Here is a 25,558-nt window from a genome sequence, read left to right as displayed (position 1 = left end):
ATAGCTTTTTTTGTTGTTTCAGCCATTATTTTAAGTTGTCAGATTATTGGCTTGTTCATAATAACAGCAAAGTGCAGGAGAGAAGCCCAGACCTGGGCAGACCGAGGTCTGCTCTCTCTAAAGCAGGGGTCACCAACCCTACCAGTCCGAGGCCTGTTAGGAACTGGGCCACGCAGCAGGCGGTGAGCAGCAGGCGAGCGAGCGAAGCTTCATCCGCCGCTCCCCATTGCTCGCGTTACCTCCTGAACCATCCCCCCGCCCCGCCCTCTGTGGAAAAATTGTCTACCACGAAATCGGTCCCTGGTGCCAGAAAGGTTGGGGACTGCTGCTGTAAAGCACACTGAAATCTCAGGAAAGTCATTTCACCTTAAGTAAGGTAATGGACGTGAGACCACTCTGTAGACCATGAAGCCCTGTACAAATGTTAATAGTTGTTACAACCATTCCCCTCTCTGGGCCTTAGTTTCCTCATTTACAAAACAAGTTGGTTTTGATAAGACAATTTCTGAAGGTCTCTTAAAAACTTTAAGTCTCTTATTTCATGATTCTTCAGTAATTAATTTCAACAAGTTTTACCAGTGGAACCTGGATCAGACTTCCCAGTTCCGGGTTTGGGGTTCTTTTGGTGGGTTGTTGTTTTTTTTTTTTTGCAAAAAACTGAAAAGGACTTATAAAATTCGCAAGCATAGTTCAAAACATCAATTTGAATTCGTTTTCATTTTAAACTAAAAATAGCATGTCCATCCCATGCGTGGGAGGAATTGATACCCCAAAGCCATGCAGAGAGAACTGTGGTTTAGATAACTCTACCCAGAGGGATGTCTGGGGCTTGCAGTGAGAAATCATGATTTGGGGGATTGCTTGTTCCTGCTGTACTGCAAGTCAGAGGAAGGGTGAACAGGTCAACCCATCGAAATGTTTTGTTCTCTCTTTTCTCCCACATACAGGATAAGACCTGGAATGAAGTCGTGGAAACACATCAAAAACTTCCTACTAATCAATTAGACTTGAGAAAGCAGCAAGAGGCTGTGTGGGAACTCTTCACGAGTGAATGCACTTATTTCTTGTACCATTTATTAGTTCTTAAGATGGTAATGCTGGCTTAATTTTTGTAGTAGATGGAAAACACTGCTTCTTTAGGGACTTGTTTCTCTCTTCCATGCTGAAGGAAGGAAGGAAGTATGGGGTGGGCTCCCCTCTTTCAGAGGATCTTATGGAAATTTTGTTTATTTTTGGTTATCTGCAACTTGGTTTCTCTTCATTCTTTTCTTAAACATAGCCTCTTAGGATTGGGTGAGACCTTCCAGCTCCCCATGTGATGTCTGAATCTCTTCTGCCTGATTCTCACCCTGTGCTTACATACTCCTCAAGTCAGGGAGCTCACAGCCACCCTCAAGGCGACCATCCCACCTTCGTTCAGCTTCCTCTTTTGGCTCTTATACTCCCTTATGAACAGTGCCAGGCAAATGCTTTTTATCAGCTACGGAGCCACAGATTTTCAGGGCAACCATCCACGTGTAACGCGGGGGTGGGTGGGGAGGGGTGGATTATACGGTGTGTTCACGATGTCTGTCATGTAAATGGTGCTCCTGAGGTTGTGCAGTGCAGTAGCCCTGATCTGGGGAGGCTCTGAGCAGAGAATTCCTTATAGAAGAACCACAGGGCAAAGGATAGGAAGGGAGCAAATGCCTTCTAAGACCACAGAGGAGGATGGGCCACATTGCTCCAAAGGTTGCCTCTGCCCATAAGCATTTTTGAATCCTGGCTGCTCCCTTACACAGGAAAAGGCACTGTGTTGGGAGACACGAGTTCAAGTCCTGGATCTGCCTCTGACTTGCCATGTGAACTTAGGAAAGTCTAGTCCTCCATTCCATAAAACACAAGTTGGCGCATGCTTTCTGTCAATGTCCAGGTAGTAAATATTTTAGGCTTTGCCAGCCATGTGGTCTTTATTGCAACTACTCAACTCCTCCATTGCAGTGCAAAAGAAGCCATAGATAATTTGTAAAGAAATGTGTGTGGCTGTATTACAGTTACACCTTATTCACACAAATGGGTAGCAGACCTGATTTATCCCACAGGCTATCGTTTGACAATTCCTGTTCTAAGCTATAAAAGAGAGATGACAGTACTGTCTCTGACTGTCTAATAACATCTGATCATTGAGATGATCAGATTAGTTTCCTTTGAAATCTATCAAGTGCTAGACAGATGTTCTTTTCTGTAAGTAATATTTATTGTGACAGTCCTACTGCTAAGTACTCTAGCAAAATTTAAACCACAAAGACACTCAGAAAGTTAAAACTTAGGGACTGTATCAGGATACAGAAAACTAGCTTAAGTAAGGATCTTATTGACCCATGTGACTGTAAAGTCCAGAGTTGAGACAGAATTCAAAGTTGGTTTGATCAAGGGGATCAAAAGCAAGGACAAAATTTCTTTTCGTCCCTCATCCCTGCCTTCCACAATATCAGTGTCATCCTGTGTCTGGCGTCTGTTGTAGTCACAGAGTGACTGCTGTCCTTGAGGCCACGGAGAGAGTGAGAAATAGAAGGGAGAGAGAGAGAATCTCAGCGCACTCATAGCCAAAGTCTTGATTGTCATTCTGATTGGACTGGCTCAAGTCACATGCCCACTTCTGAGCCAACTACCCGGATAAGGAAGGAAAGTGCTCATTGGCTTAAGATGATCACATTCAAGGTATGAGGAAGAATAGATGCTGAGGTGAAAGGGATGATATTAGGGAAGGGGGGGCACTGAAGCTGAGTGGTACCCAATAGATGTTCACTGCAGAGCACTCACCCTGTGAGCTCTGCTACCTCCCTTGCCCTAATAGACAGTACAGAACTTTCCATCCCACTATAAGCTACATAAGCTTTTTAAACTAGCATTTTTCTGCTTAAAAGAAAGCCAATTTGAGTTTATTTTCAAATGCCCCAGTGTATTTAAAGTATATAAGTACCTCTCTTTACACAATCAATATGAATTTCCCGAAGTTGCTTGTAAATTGGAACTTTGTAACTCAAATAATAAAATAAATTCACTGAAAGGCTCAATGTTTTTCTTAAACGGCAAAAAATTCTATAAAGAAAATAATCTTATAGCACAAAGATGATTTTTTCTAAATTTTCCCAATTTATCTGAACTAATGATTTCTGTTTCTTACAATTACATGCTTTAAATGCTTGGATATTGACAGATTTCCAGACAACTGATGCTTCCTGGACTGGGGGAAACTCTGAGCCAGTGGTTCTCAAAGTGTGGTCCCTGGACCAGTAGCATCAGAATCACTTGGGAACTTGTTAGAAACCCATATTCTCAGACCCCATCAGAGACCTACTGAATCAGAAAGACTTGGGGTAGGTCCCGCTAACCTCCAGTTTAACAAGGCCTCTAGATGATTCTGATGCAAGTTCAAGAACCATTTACTGCATTAATTAAGAAATATGGAAATGGGAATTGGAGAACGCTGGTGGTCTAAAGTCCAGTCTTTTCACACCTACAGTTCTTGAAATATTTGGTTCCTTTGAATGCTTCATCATATTTATACAAAGTATTCCTGTTTGAATAAATTGATCTCTCTTTAGTTTATAGAATGAGAGGCAGGTATTCTGTGAGGATCGACTTGCTGTAGTTTTTCTCTTGTAGGAAAACATCAAATCAAGTAATGACATAAAGCCTCTCTCAGTGTTTTCATTAATATTTAATGGCTTTATCCACATCTAAACATCTTACCAGTTATTCAGGTAGAACTCATTAGTTCTCTATTTTTAATTTCCTGAAAGTAAAGGACATTTGGGTCTTTCACAGAGAAAGGAATAAATAAGAACTCAGTATGAATGTTGTTTTGGTCTCACGTGCTGTTGGCAAGAAGAGAACCTTGGCGATTTCTTTGGCACTGGGAGCAGAGAAAGCCCATCTGGACAGATTATGTTCAACAGGAGTGTTGTTAGGGCTCATAAAGCAGCAGCAGCTTCACACAGAAGAGCACCTCTCCCGTATGTTCTGTGGGGGCTTAAATGTCATCATTCGTGTTTAGCACACCTCTTAACGATTGAAAATACTGATCTCCAAGTTGTTTTGTAAAATTATACTCGGGAGGTTTATGTTTAATGTTCTTTCAAAGGGCAAATATCAAAATTGAAAAACAAAGTAATATGCTTTTTTTTTTTAAGATCTTCATGAATACATTAAAATACCTACAGACTCATGAATATCTCCTGGATGTGGATTTATGGAGACTTTTTGCAAACCTGGAGGAGTTAAGTCAGGTGAGCCAAAGTAGGAAGATTCCAGTAGCCATGTGTTAAAATTCACCAGAGGACGATGAAAATTCATGCTTAGTCTATTCTTCTGGCTTGTATTCCATATTGGAACATGGAATATGGTTTCTTCCATATTTCATCCCCATTCAATCTTATGGTCGGGAGTTCAGGTTAATAAGGAAACCTACACATCCATTGGTATCTTTCCTATAGATGGCAGTTATTAGTTAGCCTTCAGTAACATTTTAAAAAATCCTTCCATGGCTGTTTAAGAAAGTAAACATAGGGCTCACTTCAGCAGGACATGTACTAAAATTGGAGCGATAAAAGGATTAGCATGGTTCCTATGCAAGGATGACACAAAAATTGGGGCAATGTTCCATATTTCCTCTAGAATACAAGCTCTGAACACCTTCTGGAATATGCTCAGGAACCCATCTTGTTCACTGCTGTATCCAGAAGACCTTGAACAGTGCCAAGTACATGGGAGGTCTCAATAAGTAATGTTGAATACATGAATTTCCTCAATAAATGATGTTAAATACAAAAAAAAAATTCCTAAGAGATCCGTCATCACCATAAATGTCTATTGTCAAATGAATGTTCTTTCTCACATATATTATAAATAAATAATATCTTTCCTCTAAAAAAGGAAGTGAGGTACCAACAAGAATTCATTTATAAGAAAAACTTAGAAGAAAATATGTATTGGAAAGTAGAGGAAAATAAATCTTTGAATTTTGCCAGGAGATAAATTTGAAATGGAAAACATCTGTGAGAATGACATTTGAAGTTCATCAGATTTTTATTTCTTACCCCTGGAAGTATACCTACTCTTGTTTTCTTTCTCTCTGGCCCTAGACAAGCTTTGGTTTTGTGAACAGTCTTTTCCACATCTTCAAGGACTATGTCGACACTTCTGAGACTTTACCATCGTTGGATTTCATTTCTGTGCTCACAAAGGTAAAATCCATATGGGAGATCTCAGCTTCTATGTGATAAATTCACCTACCTCTCAGGATAGTTGTTTATATCTCCTTAATCGTTGTTATTGTTGTTCCTGGGAAGGTTCCACCTGCACCCTCCCACAAGGGAACTATCCCTTTCCCCACCAATCAACATTTTCAGAAATAACTTGCAGAATCTGTTTCTCCATTGTCATCTCTCCTGTGTGGGTTTTATTAAGACAAAAATCTGCATGCATGGAAAAGCCCTTTTCAAGTCTGGTTTTCAAATGACTTCAATTTAAAGCTGTATTCATGGCAGTAGTTTGTGTAGGCTAATTACATGGTTCAGTTGTTCTTCTAACAAAAGTGCCAGGCTCTCTGAAAGGAACAAAATAAACCTTCAAATCCATTAACACCCTTAATAAAACTTCTGTGTATGAAAGGAGGAGAAAAGAGGAAAACTTGTACCCGTGGTCTGATAAATGCTATTTTTTTTCTTAAGTAGGTATTTGAACCTCTTCCCCTACTTTGAGCTTTTTAATTCAGTCCCTGTCTATGCTCATTTAGCAAAATTTAAATTGTTGCAATCTACTTAAAGAAACATAGATTGAGGTTTATTGAGCACTTACTAAGTACTTACGTGTGGGACTGATGCCCTGTGCACAGTAATGTGCAGAATTAGACACGCCCCCTGCTTTGGGGGAGTTTTCAGTCTAGTGGGGAAGAAATTAATCCAATGATGACACTAATGATTATATAATCAAATTGAGATCAATGCTGGGGAAAAAAGGAACATAGATATTACGAAGGAAAACTTCTAGGTTGGGGCAGATGGTGAAGTAGTTACAGACAGGAAATTCTTCCTGGGGCGATGATGCTTGAGGTGAGATATGAAGAAGAAGGACAGTTTAACAAGGCAAAACAAGCAAAAATTAGGTATAAAGTGGGGAGATCTTTCAGTGACCTTCGAAAGCAGATTAGAATAAGAAAAGCTTTGAAAAACAAGAGAAAGAATGTGAAGTGTTGGGAATTACCGAAAATCTCACACTCTCTCAATTCCTTTAGAGTCAGAAATTATCTTTTTTTTAGGACCATCACATGCTACACATTTTTTGTTTTTGTTAGACAAAGGGGCAGAGCCCTTAGTAAGTTACATAATGGACATGAATATTTGGATGTGTATTGGTTCAAGGTCTGAAGTCCCCTTGGTTTTCTTGATAATTTCTTTACTCCATCAAAGGCTAGGACAACTGGTGGGCTTTGCTCCACTTGGCTCTATCCATCTCCTTGGATCAGTGCACTAGCCTGGTCATCCTCTTCTCATGGTAATGGGTGGAAGCACAAGAGAGCATAAACACCCATTATATTGGGTGTTTCATTTTGTGGCTCTTGCTTGGGACATAGAAGCTGGTGGCAAACATATCTGGGAATACTCATCTAAAGGCTGACATCTTGCTTGGGACATTAGCACCAAGACCTGGCGTCCTAGAATTTATTTTTAATGTAGTTTTTAGTAAATAGTCTGGAGAAATATCAACTTCTCATCAAAACACGTAAGTTGTCTTAGTCTGCTCAGGCGGCTATAATGAAGTGCCACAGACTGCGTAGCTTATAAGCAACAGAAATCAATTTCTCACAGTTCTGGAGGGTGGAAGTCTGAGATCAGGTAGTGCCCAGGTCATGTGAGGGCCCTCTTCCAGTCAAAGACCTCTTACTGTATCCTTTGCATAGCGGAAGGGGCTAGACAGCTGCCTGGAGCCTATTTTATAAGGGCATTAATCTCATTTATGGGGGCTCCACCTTTATGACCTAATCATCTCCTAAAGGGCCCACCTCCTAATACTTTCACATTGGGGGTTAGGATTCAACATGTGAATTTGAGGGGAACACACATGTTCAGACTGTAGCGTAAGTGCACTTACAGCCTACTACAGCATAGACTCTTTGCTGAAAGTCAATAATAATACCCACATATGAATGTTTCCTGTTACATTACAGATGTGTAAAGATGGGCTATAAAAGTGTTTCCTAAATTTAAAAAGGCCTACATGAGTCAGGTTAATTTCAGTTATACCACAGGAACAAACTCCAAATCTCAGTGGCTTGGTTTCATATCTCACCTATGCTCTGCTCCTACTTTGTCCTCGCTCTGGGACCGCTGCTGAGGGAGCACCCACCACCTGGAATGTTACCAGTCTCAAGGACAAAGACGTAAGAGACTGAGGCAGAGCTCTTACTGACTCTTCAAGTTTCTGGCATGTCTGTTCACATTTCATCGGCCTAAGAAAGTCACATGGCCAAGCTTACCCTCGGTGGAGTGGGCCTATATATTCCTCCCCAGGAAAGGGAACTAGATGAGCAGTGATAACAGTCTACCACGGTGTCTCACAAGAAGCTCACCAGTGGAAGATTGGGAGGTTTGTTATCTACACAAAAGCCATCTGAGAAGTCACTGAGAAGGAAGCTGAGGCTTGGAGAAGTTAAATCACTTGGCCAAGTTCACATAGCCAGTGGGTTGTAGAGCTGCATTTCTAAGCCTGACTGTTTATGGTCTTCACAGCAGGCTCCTCATAATGGCCTTTCTCAAGCATCTCAAGGTGACCTGTGAGAAGACCTTCTGTTTATTTCCAAGCCCCCAGCTATCACCAACCCCCCAGGAAAAAATTAATTCACATTATCAGCTTTCAAATTACTTCTTCTTGAAGGCAAAACTTGACATTTCCCCCCATAGCGTTTTGTCTTCTGAGGTCCTATAGCAAAATATTTTTCTAGGTTTTTGTTTTTTCTGCCTTTACTACTGTCACTTCCTTTACTGGCCTGTTAGGCTTGGTCTGCTGTCTCTACTCACTGCAGTTATAATGTTACCAGCAAGTGCGTCTTCCTTCTCCCATTCACCACATTATGACACTATTGGAAATTCCCTAATGGGACCCATTACTCATTATACTAATTAATAAACCTATCAAGGAGCACGTAGGCTTAGCAACGTGGTAGGCACTATGGATTCCTAAAGAGAGTGTCTGCCAGTAAGGAGCCAGAAACATTGGTGAAGAGAAAAGAATAACTGTCATTCCCGAGACAGACACTTAACTGAGATGTGCCCAGTTTGACCATTATACATATGAATGTATACATACGAGGCCACTTGCCTCGTTTTAAAATAAATTTGATATGGCTTACGAATGTGTAGTCATTATAGCAAGTTTAAGGCATTACGTAAGCATAATGAAGAAGGAACACAAGTGTTAGATTGGGTAAGACAAGCACATAAAACGCACGCTACGAAACTACATTTAGTAGAGGTGCCCCAAATTTGACTCTCTATTTTTAGAAGCTGGAAGGAGAATTCAGTATGTGGATATTTTTGAGGAAGATTTCGTGAAAGGTCAGATGTTGTCACTTTAATCACTTACTACGAACACAAGCTTGACAACAACATGAGCAGTGAAACCAAAGGAGGTGTTTGTTATCAGGTTCCATGCAGTGTGGTGTGTAGGCCTCAACAAAGCATAAGTGCAAGGGTGAATTAAATCAATATGTCCTAAATAGAATTTTCTTTATGGGCAAAAAAAAAAAAAAAAGGCAACTTATTGAGGAGTTAACTGTTTATTATAGGGATATCGGGGTTTTTTTAAACAATGTTTATTTTGAAGATTACCTGTTACTATCCATGCAGTCATAGCTCCTACTTGATAATGGTGCCTCCTCCACTTTCCCTGTTCTAGTTGCTGATAAAAGTGAAGAGAAAGAGAAAGTCTGTCTGTGCTCTCTTTGCTTCCAATCATTCTCCTTCTGTCCTTCTCCTCTTGCAGTATTTCCAAGGAAGCCTGTGTCAGAGCCACCAGACCTACTGCCTGAATTACTCAGCTGCTGTCTTTTATCTTGAGAGTCTGAGGCAGAGAGGGGACTTCGGAATTTATTTAAAAGTAAAGTACCAGGTTCTTTTATATTTTTCCTGAGACTCTTTGGATATAACAGGTACTAGGGATTATTAGACCCAAATTAAATGGGAAAGAAGGAAAATAAATGATCAACCATACATTTTAACTACAAACCTGCTTTCCTTATAAAGACATCATCCTCTGCATACTTAGGATTTTAAATGGTGCACTTCTGGAAACACTGATCATCTAATGTCCCTCCTGAGATTTTGGCTGGAGCTTTACAGTGCTTTATTTGTTCATTGGTTTGTTTTTGGAAGGAATTGGTGAGAAAACTAGAGTAGGAACTGAGGCTTTGTTTGTTACTAGAGGTTTGGCTCTTGCAGGATTTGGCCCCAGCAAGGTCCTGTTGCACAAAAGCTGGGCGCACCATTTACCTTGTATTCTGTGTGAATGGTGCTTCCTGGAGGACGTCAGAGCACACAGTGTAAACACTGCCCCTGAAGTTGTCCAGCATGGTGGCTATGGGTCCCAAAGTGTTATTAGAACAAGGAATCTCTGCTAGGGACCTTCAGTGTTTGCTAATAAGCAAAACAAAAGAATTTTCCTTGCCTTCCCTACTTCCTTTAACCCCTTTTTGACATGTCTTTAGTCTGAACCGTACCTTTCAGCCTTTCAGTATTATGCCAGAGCCCTTTTCATGACCCAAGAAAATGGTCCAAGCCTTTACAGAAAACCAGCTCTTCCCTGCAGCTGCAGGAAGCACCTGCCAGAGCATCACCTCAGAGCTGTGGGAGGAATGGCCACCACACACAGTTTCCAACAACTTTGCTGTGAATTGGTGCATCTTTGCCATGGCCAGGATGTGCCGGGAAACCTGGGCGTGGCATGAATGATCTTGGAAAGAGACTTGGCTCTATTTTTGTAGCTTCATCCTTTCAATGTTTTCTTTGCTACTCAAACCAAAACTTGAAAGCTCATTAGATTTCCAGGGTATGAATAATCTTGTTGCAAAAGTTTTCCCTGGAAGCTTATGGATGAGACCCTCGCCAAGCCCCCAAACTAGGGAGAATCCAGGTTCATTCCTCTCCCTTCCATGCTAGGGCAGAGAATAATTTAACAAGGCTCAGACATTGTTTTCAAGTAACTGGAAAATCCTGTAACAACTGTGACACAGAAGTTGATATTTATATATAAAATATATACAGCATCCAAAGATATTTAGGGAAAGGAATAAGGGATGCACTGTTGTAATGATGACATATGATACTTTTATAATGCATAATGTTTTGCCAAGTACTTTCTCAAACAACTCTTTTTTTTTAATAAATTTATTTTATTTATTTATTTTTGGCTGTGTTAAGTTTGCGTTGCTGTGTGCAGACTTTCTCTAGTTGCAGCGAGCAGGGGCTACTCTTCATTGCAGTGTGCGTGCTTCTCATTGTGGTGGCTTCTCTTATTGCAGAGCACGGCTCTAGGTGCACGGGCTTCAGTAGTTGTGGCACGAGGGTTCAGTAGTTGTGGCTCACGGGCTCTAGAGAGCAGTCTCAGTAGTTGTGACACATGGGCTTCGTTGCTCCGTGGCATGTGGAATCTTCCTGGACCAGGGCTCTAACCCATGTCCCCTGCATTGGCAGGCAGATTCTTAACCACCACTCTCCAGGGAAGTCCCAATACCATACTGTTTAATGACTGTAGCTTTGTAGTATAGTCTGAAGTCAGGGAGTCTGGTTCCTCCAGCTCCATTTTCCTTTCTCAAGATTGCTTTGGCTATTTGGGGTCTTTTGTGTTTCCATACAAATTAATTTTTTTTCTAGTTCTGTGAAAAATACCATTGGTAATTTGTTAGGGATTGCATTGAATCTGTAGATTGCCTTGGGCAGTACAGTCATTTTGACAATATTGATTCTTCCAGTCCAAGAACACAGTATATCTTTCCATCTGTTTATGTTGTCTTTGATTTCTTTCATCAGCATCTTATAGTTTTTGGAGTACAGGCCTTTTGCCTCCTTAGGTAGGTTTATTCCTAGGTATTTTATTCATTTTGTTGCAGTGGTAAATGAGTGTTTCCTTAATTTTTCTTTCAGATTTTTCATCATTTGTGTATAGGAATGCAAGAGATATCTGTGCATTAATTTTGTATCCTGCAACTTTACCAAATTCATTGATGAGCTCTGGTATTTTTCTGGTAGCGTCTTTAGGATTTTCTATGTATAGTATCTTGTCATCTGCAAACAGTGACAGTTTTACTTCTTTTCCAATTTGTATTCCTTTTATTTCTTTTTCTTCGCTGATTGCCATGGCTAGGATTTCCAAAACTATGTTGAATAATAGAGGTAAAGTGGACATCCTTGTCTTGTTTCTGATCTTAGAGGAAATGCTTTCAGTTTTTCACCATTGAGAATGATGTTTGCTGTGGGTTTGTCATACATGGCCTTTATTATGTTGAAGTAGGTTCCCTCTATGCCCACTTTCTGGAGAGTTTTTATCATAAACAGGAGCTGAATTTTATCGAAAGCTTTTTCTGCAACTATTGAGATGATCATAAAGTTTTTATTTAACAATTTGTTAATGCGGTGTGTCACGCTGATTGATTTGCAGATGTTAAAAAATCCTTGCAGCCCTGGGATAAATCCCACTTGACCATGATGTATGATTCTTTTAATGTATTGTTAGACTTGATTTCCTAGTATTTTGTTGAGGATTTTCATGTCTATGTTCATTAGTGATATTGGCCTGTAATTTTCTTTTTTTGTGATATCTTTGTCTGGTTTTGGTGTCAGAGTGATGGTGCCTTCATAGAATGAGTTTGGGAGTGTTCCTTCCTCTGCAGTTTTTTGGAATAGTTTCAGAAGGATAGGTGTTAACTCTTCTCTAAATGTCTGGTGAGCCATCCCATTTTTAATTTTCTAGTTTCTAGTTGTGCCCTTTTTTCCACTTAGAGACGTTCCTTTAGCATTTGTTGTAAAACTGGTTTCGTGACGGTGAATTCTTTCTGCTTTTGCTTCTGTGTAAAGGTTTTGATTTCTCCGTCAGATCTGAACGAGAGCCTTGCTGGGTAGAGTATTCTTGGTTGTAGGTTTTTCCCTTTCATCACTTCGAATATATCATGCCACTCCCTTCTGGCCTTCAGAACTTCTGCTGAAAAATCAGCTGAAAGTCTTATGGGGATTCCCTTGTATTTATTTAATATTTTCTCTTTGTCTTTAATTTTTGTCAATTTGATTACTATGTTTCTTGGCATGTTCCTCCTTGGGTTTATCGTGTAAGGGACTCTGCACTTACTGGACTTGGGTGACTGTTTCCTTTCCAGTGTTAGGGAGGTTTTCAGCTATTATCTCTTCAAATATTTTCTCAGGTCCTTTCTCTCTCTCTCCTCCTCTGGGACCCCTATAATGCAGACATTGGTGTGTTTGACGTTGTCCCAGAAGTCTCTTAAATTGTCCTCATTTCTTTTCATTCTTTTTTATTCCGTTCTGCGGCAGTGATTCCCTCCACTCTGTCTTCCAGCTCATTGATTCATTCTTCTGCATCACTTATTCTGCTATTGATTCCTTCTGGTGTATTTTTTCATTTCAGTTATTGTATTCTTCAACTCTGTTTGGTTATTTTTTATATTTTCTAACTCTTTGCTAAAAACTTGTAACTTCTCACTTTATATATCCATTCTTTTCCCGAGTTCTTGTATCATCTTTATGGTCATTACACTGAACTCTTTTCTTGGGCAGATTGGCTATCTCCACTTTGCTTAGTTGTTCTTCTGGAGTTTTTATCTTCTTCCTTCGTCTGGAACAATGTATTCCTATACCAGCTCATTGTGTTTAAATTTCTGTTTGTATTTTTATGTATGTAGTAGCTTAGTTACGTTTCTCAGTCTTGGATAAGTGATCCCCTGAAGGGGAAGTCCTATATGTGCCAACAGCACACTCCCCTCTCATCAGTCAAGGGCCAGGGACCAACTGGTCCCAGGTTAGGTTCTGACCTATGTTTGTGGACTTAGTTCTGCAGGCTGCAGGATCGTAGTTTCCTTGCTTCTGGTGTCTGACCCCTGACACTGCTCTAGCCGTTATGCAGGCTTCCTGGTGGGAGGGGCTGGTGGTTGGAGCTGGGTCTTTGCCCTCTGGTGGGCAGGGCTGTGTGAGGGGGTGTGGCTAGAGGTGACTGCGGGCTCAGGATGACTTTAGGCAGCCTGTCTACTGATGGCTGGGGCTGTGTTCCCACCTTGTTGGTTGTTTGGCCTGAGGCGTCCCAGCACTGGAGCTAATAGCCTGTTGGATGGGGCCAGGTCTCAGTGCCAAGGACCCAAAATGTCTGCCTCCAGCCAGAGTTCACATAGGTCCCCGCTATGTCCACCACCAGCTTTTATGACTCCAGAGAGATCCATGGCCACCCCTGCCTCCCTAGGAGACCCTTTAATACCAGCAGGTAGGTCTGGCCCAGGCTCCTGTGTAGTCACTGCTTTGCCCTGGGACCTGGTGCACATGGGACCTTGTCTGCACCCTCCAAGAGTGGAATCTCTGTTTCCCCCAGTCCTGTGGAGCTTCTGCAATCAAGCCCTACTAGCCTTCAAAGCCATATGTTCTGCTGACGTAGGGCTCAGAGCTCTCACTCCTGTGGGAGAACTTCTCGATATAATTATTCTCCAATTTGTGGGTTGCCCACCCGGGCAGTATGGGATTTGATTATATCATGAGTGCACCCCTCCTACTGTCTCATGTTTTCTTTTTTGTGTCTTTGGATGTAGAATCTTGTTTTGGTAGGTTCCAGTCCTTTTTATCAATGGTTGTTCAGCAGTTAGTTGTGATTTTAGTGTGCTCGTAAGAGCAGGTGAGCTCAGTGTCCTTCTGCTCTGCCATCTTGTCTCCCTCTACTCCTTGGTCAGGTTTATTCCTAAGTATTTTTTTTTGATGTGATATTAAAAAGGATTTTTTAACTTTCCCTTTCTGATATTTCATGTTAGTGTAAAGAAGTGCAACAGATTTCTGTGTGTTAGTCTTGTATCCTGCTACCTTGCTGAATTTGTTTATCAGTTCTAGTAGTTTTTGTGTGGAGTCTTTAGGGTTTTCTATGTATAGTATCATGTCATCTGCCTATAAGGACAGTTTTACCTCTTCCCTTCCAATTCAGATACCTTTTATTTCTTTTTCTTGTCTGGTTGCTGTGACTAGGACTTCCAGTACTATGTTAAATATAAGTGGTAAGAGTGGACATCCTTTTCTTGTTCCAAATTTTAATGGGAAGGTTTTCAGCTTTTCACTGTTGAGTATTATGTTGGCTGTGGGTTTGTCATAAATAGCTTTTATTATGTTGAGTTATGTACTTACTTTGGTAAGTGTTTTTATCATGAATACATGTTGATTTCATCAGATGCTTTTTCTGCATCTATTGAGATGATCATGTGGTTTTTGTCTTTTGTTGATGTGGTATATATCACATTGATTGATTTACATATGTTGAACCATCCTTGTAACCCTGAGATGAATCCAGCTTGATCATGGTGTATGATATTTTTTATGTGTTGTTGGATTTGGTTTGCTAATATTTTGTTGAGAATTTTTGTATCTGTATTCATCAAGATATTGGCCTGTAATTTTCTTTTTTGATAGTGTCTTTTTCTGGTTTTGGTATCAGAGTGAGGGTGGCTTCATAGAATGAATTTGGGAGTGTTCCTCCTCTTCAGTCTTTTAGAAGAGTTTGAAAAGGATTGGTATAATTTCTTCTTTGTAGGTTTGGTAGAATTCCCCAGTGAACCCATTTGATCCCAGACTTTTGTTTGCAAGGAGTTTTTTAAATTACAGATTCTATTGCACTTCTAGTGATCAGTCTGTTCAATTTATTTATTTTTTCTTGATTCTATTTTGGTGGGCTGTATGTTTCTAAAAACTTGTCCATTTCTTCTAGGTTGTGCAATTTGTTGGTATATATTTGTTCTTAGTATTCTCTTTTTTACTTATTCTCTCTTTTTTTTTTTTTTTGTATTTCTGTGGTATCAGTTTTTCCTCTTTCACTTCTTATTTTGTTTATTTGGGTCCTCTCTTTTATTCTCTTTTTTTTTCCCCCCTGCATGGCTTTGTGGTCTCACTCATTGATGCCTTCTGTTTGCAGTGCCCTGTCAAAGCCTTGGTAGTACAGAGATAGACAAGGATAGCGAAATGTTTAAAAGCACAAGTTGTGGAGTGAGAACATCAGACACTCGAAGTCAGACAGAATCACTGACCCACCACTTTTGGGCTGTGTGACTTTGGGCAGATTACCCAACCTGAGTCCAATTTAATGGATTATCCTACTTTTCCTCACTGATTTTTTTTAAATATTTATTTATTTATTTTTGGCCGCATTGGGTCTTTGTTGCTACGTGCGGGCTTTCTCTAGTTGTGGGAAGCAGGGGCTACTCTTCATTGCAGTGTGGGCTTCTCATTCGGTGGCTTCTCTTGTTGCAGAGCATGGGCTCTAGGCATGCAGGCTCAGTAGTTGTGGCGCGCAGGCTCAGTAGTTGTGGCTCACGGGCTCTAGAGCACAGGCTCAGTAGTTGTGGTGCACAGGCTTAGTTGCTCTGTGGCATGTGGGATCTTCCCAGACTAGGGCTCGATCCCGTGTCCTCTGCATTGGCAGGCAGATTCTTAACCACTGTACGACCAGGGAAGTCCTGTCTCTTTTCTTCTTGATGAGCCTGGTCAGAGGTTTGTCGATTTTGTTTACCCTTTCAAAAAAATCAGCTCTTGATTTTATTGATTTGTTTCTATTGTTTTTTTGATTTCTATTTTACTTACTTCTTCTCTGATCTTTATTATTTCCTTCCTTCTGCTGACTTTAGGCTTTGTTTGTTCTTCTTTTTCTAATTCTTTTAGGTGGTAAGTTAGGTCATTTGACATTTATTTTATTTTTTGAAGAAGGCCTGTATCACTATGGACTTCCCTCATGGGACTGCTTTTGCTGCATCCCAGAGATTTTGTATGGTTGTGTTTTCATTGTCATTTGTCTCAAGATATTTTTTAATTTCCTCTTTGATTTCATTGTTGATCCATTGGTTTTTTAGTAGCCTGTTGTTTAGTCTCCATGTAATAATTTTTTTCTCGTTTCTCTTTCTGTGGTTGATTTCTGGTTTCATGCTGTTGTGGTCAGAAAAGATGCTTGAAATAATTTCTGTCCTCTTACATATAGTAAGGCTTGCTTTGTGTCCTAGCATGTTTCCTATTACTTGTTTTCTCTATTTAGGAGCTCCTATATTGGGTGCATATGTGTTAACAAGTGTAATATCCTCTTTTTGTATTGATTTTTTTTTTTTTTTTTTTTTTTTGGCACGGGCCTCTCACTGTTGGGGCCTCTCCCATTGCGGAGCACAGGCTCCGGACGCGCAGGCCCAGCAGCCATGGCCCATGGGCCCAGCCGCTCCGCAGCATGTGGGATCCTCCTGGGCCAGGGCACGAACCCGTGCCCCCTGCATCGGCAGACGGACTCTCAACGACTGTGCCACCAGGGAAGCCCTGTATTGATTCTTGTATCATTTTATAGTGTCCTGCTTTATCTTTCTTTATGGCCTTTGTTTTAAAGTCTATTTTGTCTCATACAAGTACTGCTACTCCCACTTTCTTGTCATTTCCATTTTCATAAAACACCTTTTTCCATCTCCTCACTTTCAATCTGTGTATCCTTCGCCCTAAAGTGGGTCTCTTGTAGGCAGCATATTGTAGGCTCTTGTTTTATTATCTAATCTGCCACTCTTTTTTATTATCTAATCTGCCACTCTATGTGTTTAGATTGGAACATTTTGTCCATTGACACTTAAGGTAATTGTTGATAGATATGTATTTATTGCCATTTTAAACCTTATTTTTTAGTTGATTTTGTATTTCCTCTTTGTTCCTTTCTTTTTCTTTTTGTTTTTCCTCTTGTGGTTTGATGATTTTTGTGTTATGCTTGAGTTCTTTTGTTTTTGGTTTTTCTGAATCTGTTGTATGTTTTTGATTTTTTTTGCCCTGTTTTACAAGTATGTTAACCCATTACTATATCTACTTGTATTAGATTCATAGTCATATAGGTTCAACCATATTCTGAAAAAAGTCTTCTAAAATAGTCTACATTTTCTTACCCCTCCCCCCACATTTTATGATTTTGATGTCCTCTTTTATATCTTCATGTTTATCACTTTGCTCTTTATTGTAGTTATCATTGCTTTCGCACACACACAAAATAATTGTAATCTATATACTGGCTTATTTAAGTGATTTATTTTCCAATTGTGACTTTCTTATTCCTATAGATTCTTCTTTTCTATTTAGAGAAGACCTTTCAATATTTCTTTTAGGATAGTTTAGTATTGCTGTGTTCTTTTAGTTTTTGTTTCTTTTTGTTTTGTTAGTTTTGTTTGAGAAATTCTTTATATCTCCTTCTATTCTAAATGATAATTTTGCTGGGTAGAATATCCTAGGTTGCAGGTTCTCCCCTTTCTGGACATTGAACATATCTTTCCACTCCCCTCTGGCCTACAACATTTTCTGTAGAGAAATCAGCTGAATGCCTTATGCGGGTTCCCTTTTAACTAACTCTGTTTTTCTCTTTAGAATCCTCTCTTTAACTTTTGCTATTTTAATTTTAATACATCTTCATATAAGTCTGTTTGTGTTCATCTTGTTTGGGACTTTCCTGTACTTGGATATCTGTTTCCTTCTTTAGTTTGGGAATTTTTCAGCCACAATTTCTTCAAATACATTTTTGATTCCCTTTTCTCTTCTCCTTCTGGAATCCCTATTATGTGTAGATTGGCTTGCTTTATATTATCCCATAAGTCTCGTATATAGCTTTCATTCTTTTACATTTGTCCTTTTGTCTGCTGTTCTGATTGCATGATTTCCATTATTCTAATTTCTAGATCACTTATTTGTTCCTCTGCATTGTTTAGTTTGCTATTTATTGCCTTTAGCTTGGCTTTTGTTTCTGCAAATGAGTTTTCTAAATTTAATTGGCTTCTCTTTATAGTTTATAGTTCCTTGTTACAGTAATCTTCATTCCTCTCAATATTCTTAATTTCTACAGTTTTCTTTTTATTACCTCCTTTTTGAACTTGGGATCTAGTATTATAGACTGGTCTGTTTCGTTGTTTGTTGGTCTTTCAGGGGATATCTCATGTTCTATAAATTGGGAGTGATTCCTCTGCTTTTTTTTTAATTTATTTTTTTTATACAGCAGATTCTTATTAGTTATACATTTTATACATATTGGTGTATATATATCAATCCCAGTTGCCCAATTCAGCACACCACCACCACCACCCACACATTCCCCCCTTGGTGTCCATACATTTGTTCTGTACATCTTTGTCTCGGTCTCTGCCCCACAGCCCGGTACATCTGTACCAATTTTCTAGGTTTCACATATATCCGTTAATATACATTATTTGTTTTTCTCTTTCTAACGTACTTCACTCTGTATGACAGTCTCTACATCCATCCACGTCTCTACAAATGACTCAGTTCTGTTCCTTTTTATGACTTGAGTAATATTCCATTGTATATATGTACCACATCTTCTTTTTCCATTCGTCTGTCGATGGGCATTTGGGTTGCTTCCATGTCCTGGTGATTGTAATAGTGCTGAAATGAAGATTGGGGTGCATGTGTCTTTTTGAATTATGGTTTTCTCTGAGTATATGCCCAGTAGTGGGATTGCTATGTCATATGGTAATCGTATTTTTCGATTTTAAGGAACCTCCATACTGTTCTCCATAGTGCCTGTTATCAATTTACATTCCCACCAGCAGTACAAGAAGGTTCCCTTTTCTCCACACCCTCTCCAGCATCTGTTGTTTGTAGATTTTCTGATGATGCCCATTCTAACTGGTGTGAGGTGATACCGCATAGTAGTTTTGATTTGCATTTCTCTAATAATTAGTGATATTGAGCAGCTTTTCATGTGCTTCTTGGCCATCTGTATGTCTTCTTTGGAGAAATGTCTATTTAGGTCTTCTGTCCATTTTTGGATTGGATTGTTTGTTTTTTTTAATACTGAGCTGCATGAGCTGTTTATATATTTTGGAGATTAATCCTTTGTCCATTGATTCATTTGCAAATATTTTCTCCCATTCTGAGGGTTGTCTTTTCGTCTTGTTTGTAGTTTCCTTTGCTTTGCAAAAGCTTTTAAGTTTCATTAGGTCCCATTTGTTTATTTTTGGTTTTATTTCCATTACTCTAAGAAGTGTATCAAAAAAGATCTTGCTGTGATTAATGTCAAAGAGTGTTCTTCCTATGTTTTCCTCTAAGAGTTTTATTGTGTCCAGTCTTAAATTTAGGTCTCTAATCCATTTTGAGCTTATTTTGTGTATGGTGTTGGGGAGTGTTCTAATTTCATTCTTTTACATGTAGCTCTCCAGGTTTCCCAGCGCCACTTATTGAAGAGGCTGTCTTTTCTCCATTGGATATTCTTGCTTCTTTATCAAAAGTAAGGTGACCATAGGTGCATGGGTTTATCTCTGGGCTTTCTATCCTGTCCATTGATCTATATTTCTGTTTTTGTGCCAGTACCATATTGTCTTAATTACTGTAGCTTTGTAGTATAGTCTGAAGTCAGGGAGTCTGATACTTCCATATCCTTTTTTTCCCCTCAAGACTGCTTTGGCTATTCGGGGTCTTTTGTGTCTCCGTAAAAATTTTAAGATTTTTGTTCTACTTCTGTAAAAAATGCCATTGGTAATTTGATAGGGATTGCATTGAATCTGCTTTGGATAGTATAGTCATTTTCACAATATTCATTCTTCCAATCCAAGAACATGGTATATTTCTCCATCTGTTTCTATCATCTTTAATTTCTTTGATCAGTGTCTTATAGTTTTCTGCATACAGGTCTTTTGTCTCCCTAGGTAGGTTTATTCTTAAGTACTTTATTCTTTTTGTTGCAATGGTAAATGGGAATGTTTCCTTAATTTCTATTTCAGACTTCTCATCATTAGTGTATAGGAATGCAGGAGATTTCTGTGCATTAATTTTGTATCCTGCAACTTTACCAAGTTCACTGATTAGCTCTAGTAGTTTTCTGGTGACATCTTTAGGATTCTTTATATATAGTATCATGTCATCTGCAAACAGTGACAGTTTTACTCCTTCTTTTCCAATTGGTATTCCTTTTATTTCTTTTTCTTCTCTGACTGCCGTGGCTAGGACTTCCAAAACTATGTTGAATAATAGTGATGAGAGTGGACAGCCTTGTCTTGTTCCTGATCTTAGAGGAAATTCTTTCCGTTTTTCACCATTGAGAATGATGTTTGCTGTGGGTTTGTTGTATATATGTCCTTTATTATGTTGAGGTAGGTTCGCTGTTTGTCCACTTTCTAGAGAGTTTTTATCATAAATGGGTGTTGAATTTTGTCAGAAGCTTTTTCTGCATCTGTTGAGATTATCATATGGTTTTTCATCTTCAGTTTGTTAATATGGTGTATCGCATTAATTGATTTGCTTATATTGAAGTATCCTTGCATCCCTGTGATAAATCCCACTTGGTAATGGTGTATGATCCTTTTAATGCATTGTTGGATTCTGTTTCCTAGTATTTTGTTGAGGATTTTTGCATCTATGTTCATCAGTGATATTGCTCTGTAATTTTCTTTTTTTGTAGTATGTTTGTCCGGTTTTGGTATCAGGGTGATGGTGGCCTCATAGAATGAGTTTGGGAGTGTTCCTTTGTCTGCGATTTTTTGGAAAAGTTTGAGAAGAATGGGTGTTAGCTCTTCTCTAAATGTTTGATAGAATTCGCCTGTGAAGTCATCTGGTCCTGGACTTTTGTTTGTTGGAAGTTTTTTTTTTTTTTTTTTGCGGTACGTGAGCCTCTGACTGTTGTGGCCTCTCCCGTTGGGGAGCACAGGCTCCAGACGCGCAGGCTCAGCGGCCATGGCTCACGGCCCTAGCCCCTCCACGGCATGTGGGATCTTCCCGGACCGGGACACGAACCTGTGTCCCCTGCATCGGAAGGTGGACTCTCAACCACTGCGCCACCAGGGAAGCCCTGTTGGAAGATTTTTAATCAGAGTTTCAATTTCATTACTTGTGATTGGTCTGCTCATATTTTCTATGTCTTCCTGGTTCAGTCTTGGAGGGTTATACCTTTCTAAGAATTTGTCCACTTCTTTCAGTTTCTCCATTTTATTGGCATAAAGTTCCTGTAGTAGTCTCTTAGGATGCTTAATATTTCTGCGGTGTCCATTGTAACTTCTCCTTTTTCTTTTCTAATTTTAGTTTATTTTTTGTTCCCATTTTATTTATTTATTTTTTTAATCTTCATTGGAGTATAATTGCTTTACAATGGTGTGTTAGTTTCTGCTTTATAACAAAGTGAATCAGTTATACATATACATATATCCCCATATCTCCTCCCTCTTGCGGCTTCCTCCCTCCCACCCTCCCTATCTCACCCTTCTAGGTAGTCACAAAGCACCGAGCTGATCACCCTCTACTATGCAGCTGCTTCCCAGTAGCTATCTATTTTACATTTGGTAGGTGTATATATGTCACCGCCACACTCTCACTTCATCCCAGCTTACCCTTCCCCCCACCCCCGTGTCCTCAAGTCCATTCTCTACGTCTTTTTCTTTATTCCTGTCCTGCCCCTAGGTTCATCATAACTGTTTTTTTTAGATGCCATATATATGTGTTAGCGTACAGTATGTTTTTCTCTTTTTGACTTACTTCACTTTGTGTGACAGACTCTAAGTCCATCCACCTCACTACAAATAACTCAATTTTGTTTCTTTTATGGCTGAGTAATATTCCACTGTATATATGTGCCACATCTTCTTTATCCATTCGTCTGTCGATGGACACTTAGGTTGCTTCCATGTCCTGGATATTGTAAATAGAGCTGCAATGAACATTGTGGTACATGACTCTTTTTGAATTACGGTTTTCTCAGGGTATATGCCCAGTAGTGGGATTGCTGGGTCATATGGTAATTCTATTTTTAGATTTTGAAGGAACCTCCATAGTGTTCTCCACAGTGGCTGTATCAGTTTATATTCCCACCAACAGAGCAATAGGGTTCCCTTTTCTCCACACCCTCTCCAGCATTTATTCTTTGTAGATTTTTTGATGATGGCCATTCTGACTGGTGTGAGATGATATCTTATTGTAGTTTTCATTTGCATTTCTCTAATGATTAATGATGTTGAGCATTCTTTCATGTGTTTGTTGGCAATCTGTATATCTTCTTTGGAGAAATGTCTGTTCAGGTGTTCTGCCCATTTTTGGATTGGGTTGTTTGTTTTTTTGATATTGAGCTGCATGAGCTGCTTGTAAATTTTGGAGATTGATCCTTTGTCAATTGCTTCATTTGCAAATATTTTGTCCCATTCTGAGGCTTCTCTTTTCGTCTTGTTTATGGTTTCCTTTACTGTGCAAAAGCTTTTAAATTTCATTAGGTCCCATTTGTTTATTTTTGGTTTTATTTCCATTTCTCTAGCAGGTGGGTCAAAAAGGATCTTGCTGTGATTTATGTCATGGAGTGTTCTGCCTATGTTTTCCTCTAAGAGTTTAATAGTGCCCGGCCTTACATTTAGGTCTTTAATCCATTTTGAGTTTTGTTTTGTGTATGGTGTTAGGGAGTGTTCTAATTTCATTCTTTTACATGTAGCTCTCTAGGTTTCCCTGCACGACTTTTTTTTTTTTTTAACATCTCTATTGGGGTATAATTGCTTTACAATGGTGTGTTAGTTTCCGCTTTATAACAAAGTGAATCAGTTATACATATACATATGTTCCCATATCTCTTCCCTCTTGTGTCTCCCTCCCTCCCACCCTCCTATCCCACCCCTCCAGGCGGTCACAAAGCACCGAGCTGATCTCCCTATGCTATGCGGCTGCATCCCACTAGCTATCTATCTTACGTGTGGTAGTGTATATATGTCCATGCCTCTCTCTCTGTCACAGCTCACCCTTCCCCCTCCCCATATCCTCAAGTCCATTCTCTAGTAGGTCTGTGTCTTTATTCCTGTCTTACCCCTAGGTTTTTCATGACATTTTTTTTCTTAAATTCTATATATATGTGTTAGCATACGGTATTTGTCTTTCTCTTTCTGACTTACTTCACTCTGTATGACAGACTCTAGGTCTATCCACCTCATTACAAATAGCTCAATTTCGTTTCTTTTTATGGCTGAGTAATATTCCATTGTACATATGTGCCATATCTTTTTTATCCATTCATCCAATGATGGGTACCTAGGTTGTTTCCATCTCCAGGCTATTGTAAATAGAGCTGAAAAGAACATTTTGGTACATGACTCTTTTTGAATTATGGTTTTCTCAGGGTATATGCCCAGTAGTGGGATTGCTGGGTCGTATGGTAGTTCTATTTGTAGTTTTTTTAAGGAACCTCCATACTGTTCTCCATAGTGGCTGGACCAATTCACATTCCCACCAGCAGTGCAAGAGTGTTCCCTTTTCTACACACCCTCTCCAGCATTTATTGTTTCTAGATTTTTTGATGATGGCCATTCTCACTGGTGTGAGATGATATCTCATTGTAGTTTTGATTTGCATTTCTCTAATGATTAATGATGTTGAGCATTCTTTCATGTGTTTGTTGGTAGTCTGTATATCTTCATTGGAGAAATGTCTATATAGGTCTTCTGCCCATTTTTGGATTGGTCTGTTTATTTTTTTGTTATTGAGCTGCATGAGCTGCTTGTAAATTTTGGAAATTAATCCTTTGTCAGTTGCTTCATTTGCAAATATTTTCTCCCATTCTGAGGGTTGTCTTTTGGTCTTGTTTATGGTTTCCTTTGCTGTGCAAAAGCTTTGAAGTTTCATTAGGTCCCATTTGTTTATTTTTGTTTTTATTTCCATTTCTCTAGGAAGTGGGTCAAAAAGGATCTTGCTGTGATTTATGTCATAGAGTGTTCTGCCTGTGTTTTCCTGTAAGAGTTTGATAGTTTCTAGCCTTACATTTAGGTCTTTAATCCATTTTTAGCATATTTTTGTGTATGGTGTTAGGGAGTGATCTAATCTCATACTTTTACATGTACCTGACCAGTTTTCCCAGCACCAAATATTGAAGAAGCTATCTTTTCTCCACTGTACATTCCTGCCTCCTTTATCAAAGATAAGGTGACCATATGTGTGCGGGTTTATCTCTGGGCTTTCTTTCCTGTTCCATTGATCTATATTTCTGTTTTTGTGCCAGTACCATACTGTCTTGATTACTGTAGCTTTGTGGGATAGTCTGAAGTCAGGGAGCCTGATTCCTCCAGCTCCATTTTTCATTCTCAAGATTGCTTTGGCTATTCGGGGTCTTTTGTGTTTCCATACAAATTGTGAGATTTTTTGTTCAAGTTCTGTGAAAAATGACAGTGGTAGTTTGATAGGGATTGCATTGGATTTGTAGATTGCTTTGGGTAGTAGAGTCATTTTCACAATGTTGATTCTTCCAATCCAAGAACATGGTATATCACTCCATCTACTTGTATCATCTTTAATTTCTTTCATCAGTGTCTTACAGTTTTCTGCATACAGGTCTTTTGTCTCCTTAGGTACGTTTATTCCTAGATATTTTATTATTTTTGTTGCAATGGTAAATGGGAGTGTTTTCTTGATTTCACTTTCAGATTTTTCATCCTTAGTGTATAGGAATGCCAGAGATTTCTGTGCATTAATTTTGTATCCTGCAACTTTACCAAATTCATTGATTAGCTCTAGTAGTTTTCTGGTAGGGTCTTTAAGATTCCCTATGTATAGTATCATGTCATCTGCAAACAGTGACAGGTTAATTCTTCTTTTCCAATTTGGATTCCTTTTATTTCCTTTACTTCTTTGATTGCTGTGGCTAAAACTTCCAAACCTATGTCGAATAAGAGTGGTGAGAGTGGGCAACCTTGTTTTCTTCCTGATCTTAGTGGAAATGCTTTCAGTTTTTCACCATTGACAATGATGTTGGCTGTGGGTTTGTCATATATGGCCTTTATTATGTTGAGGAAAGTTCCCTCTATGCCCACTTTCTGCAGGGTTTTTATCATAAATGGGTGTTGAATTTTGTCAAAAGCTTTCTCTGCATCTGTTGAGATGATCATATGGTTTTTCTCCTTCAGTTTGTTAATATGGTTTATTACATTGATTGATTTGCGTATATTGAAGAATCCTTGCATTCCTGGAATAAACCCCACTTGATCATGGTGTATGATCCTTTTAATGTGCTGTTGGATTCTGTTTGCTAGTATTTTGTTGAGGATTTTTGCATCTATGTTCATCAGTGATATTGGCCTGTAGTTTTCTTTCTTTGTGACATCCCTGTCTGGTTTTGGTATCAAGGTGATGGTGGCCTCGTAGAATGAGTTTGGGAGTGTTCCTCCCTCTGCTATATTTTGGAAGAGTTTGAGAAGGATAGGTGTTAGCTCTTCTCTAAATGTTTGGTAGAATTCGCCTGTGAAGCCATCTGGTCCTGGGCTTTTGTTTGTTGGAAGATTTTTAATCACAGTTTCAATTTCAGTGCT

The 25,558-nt window shown here is 39.2% G+C and overlaps 1 protein-coding gene and 1 non-coding gene across 2 annotated transcripts in view; both read left to right on the top strand.

Annotated features, from left to right (window-relative positions):
• PLEKHG7 (pleckstrin homology and RhoGEF domain containing G7) overlaps window positions 1–25,558 on the top strand; it is a 115,359-nt gene that overhangs the window by 22,285 nt on the left and 67,516 nt on the right. The window contains 4 exon segments of the mRNA XM_060167030.1: window positions 948–1,091; window positions 4,176–4,271; window positions 5,127–5,228; window positions 9,025–9,138. Coding sequence (XP_060023013.1) covers window positions 948–1,091; window positions 4,176–4,271; window positions 5,127–5,228; window positions 9,025–9,138 — 456 coding nt within the window.
• Window positions 4,553–4,654, top strand: LOC132530086 (U6 spliceosomal RNA). The gene has a single exon (XR_009543649.1). It is a non-coding gene; the product is annotated as a U6 spliceosomal RNA (small nuclear RNA).

Source organism: Lagenorhynchus albirostris, chromosome 11 (genome assembly GCF_949774975.1).
Source record: "Lagenorhynchus albirostris chromosome 11, mLagAlb1.1, whole genome shotgun sequence".
NCBI classification, from domain to species: domain Eukaryota; kingdom Metazoa; phylum Chordata; class Mammalia; order Artiodactyla; family Delphinidae; genus Lagenorhynchus; species Lagenorhynchus albirostris.
Note: the sequence above shows the minus strand (reverse complement) of the source record. Positions and strands in the feature narration are given on the sequence as shown.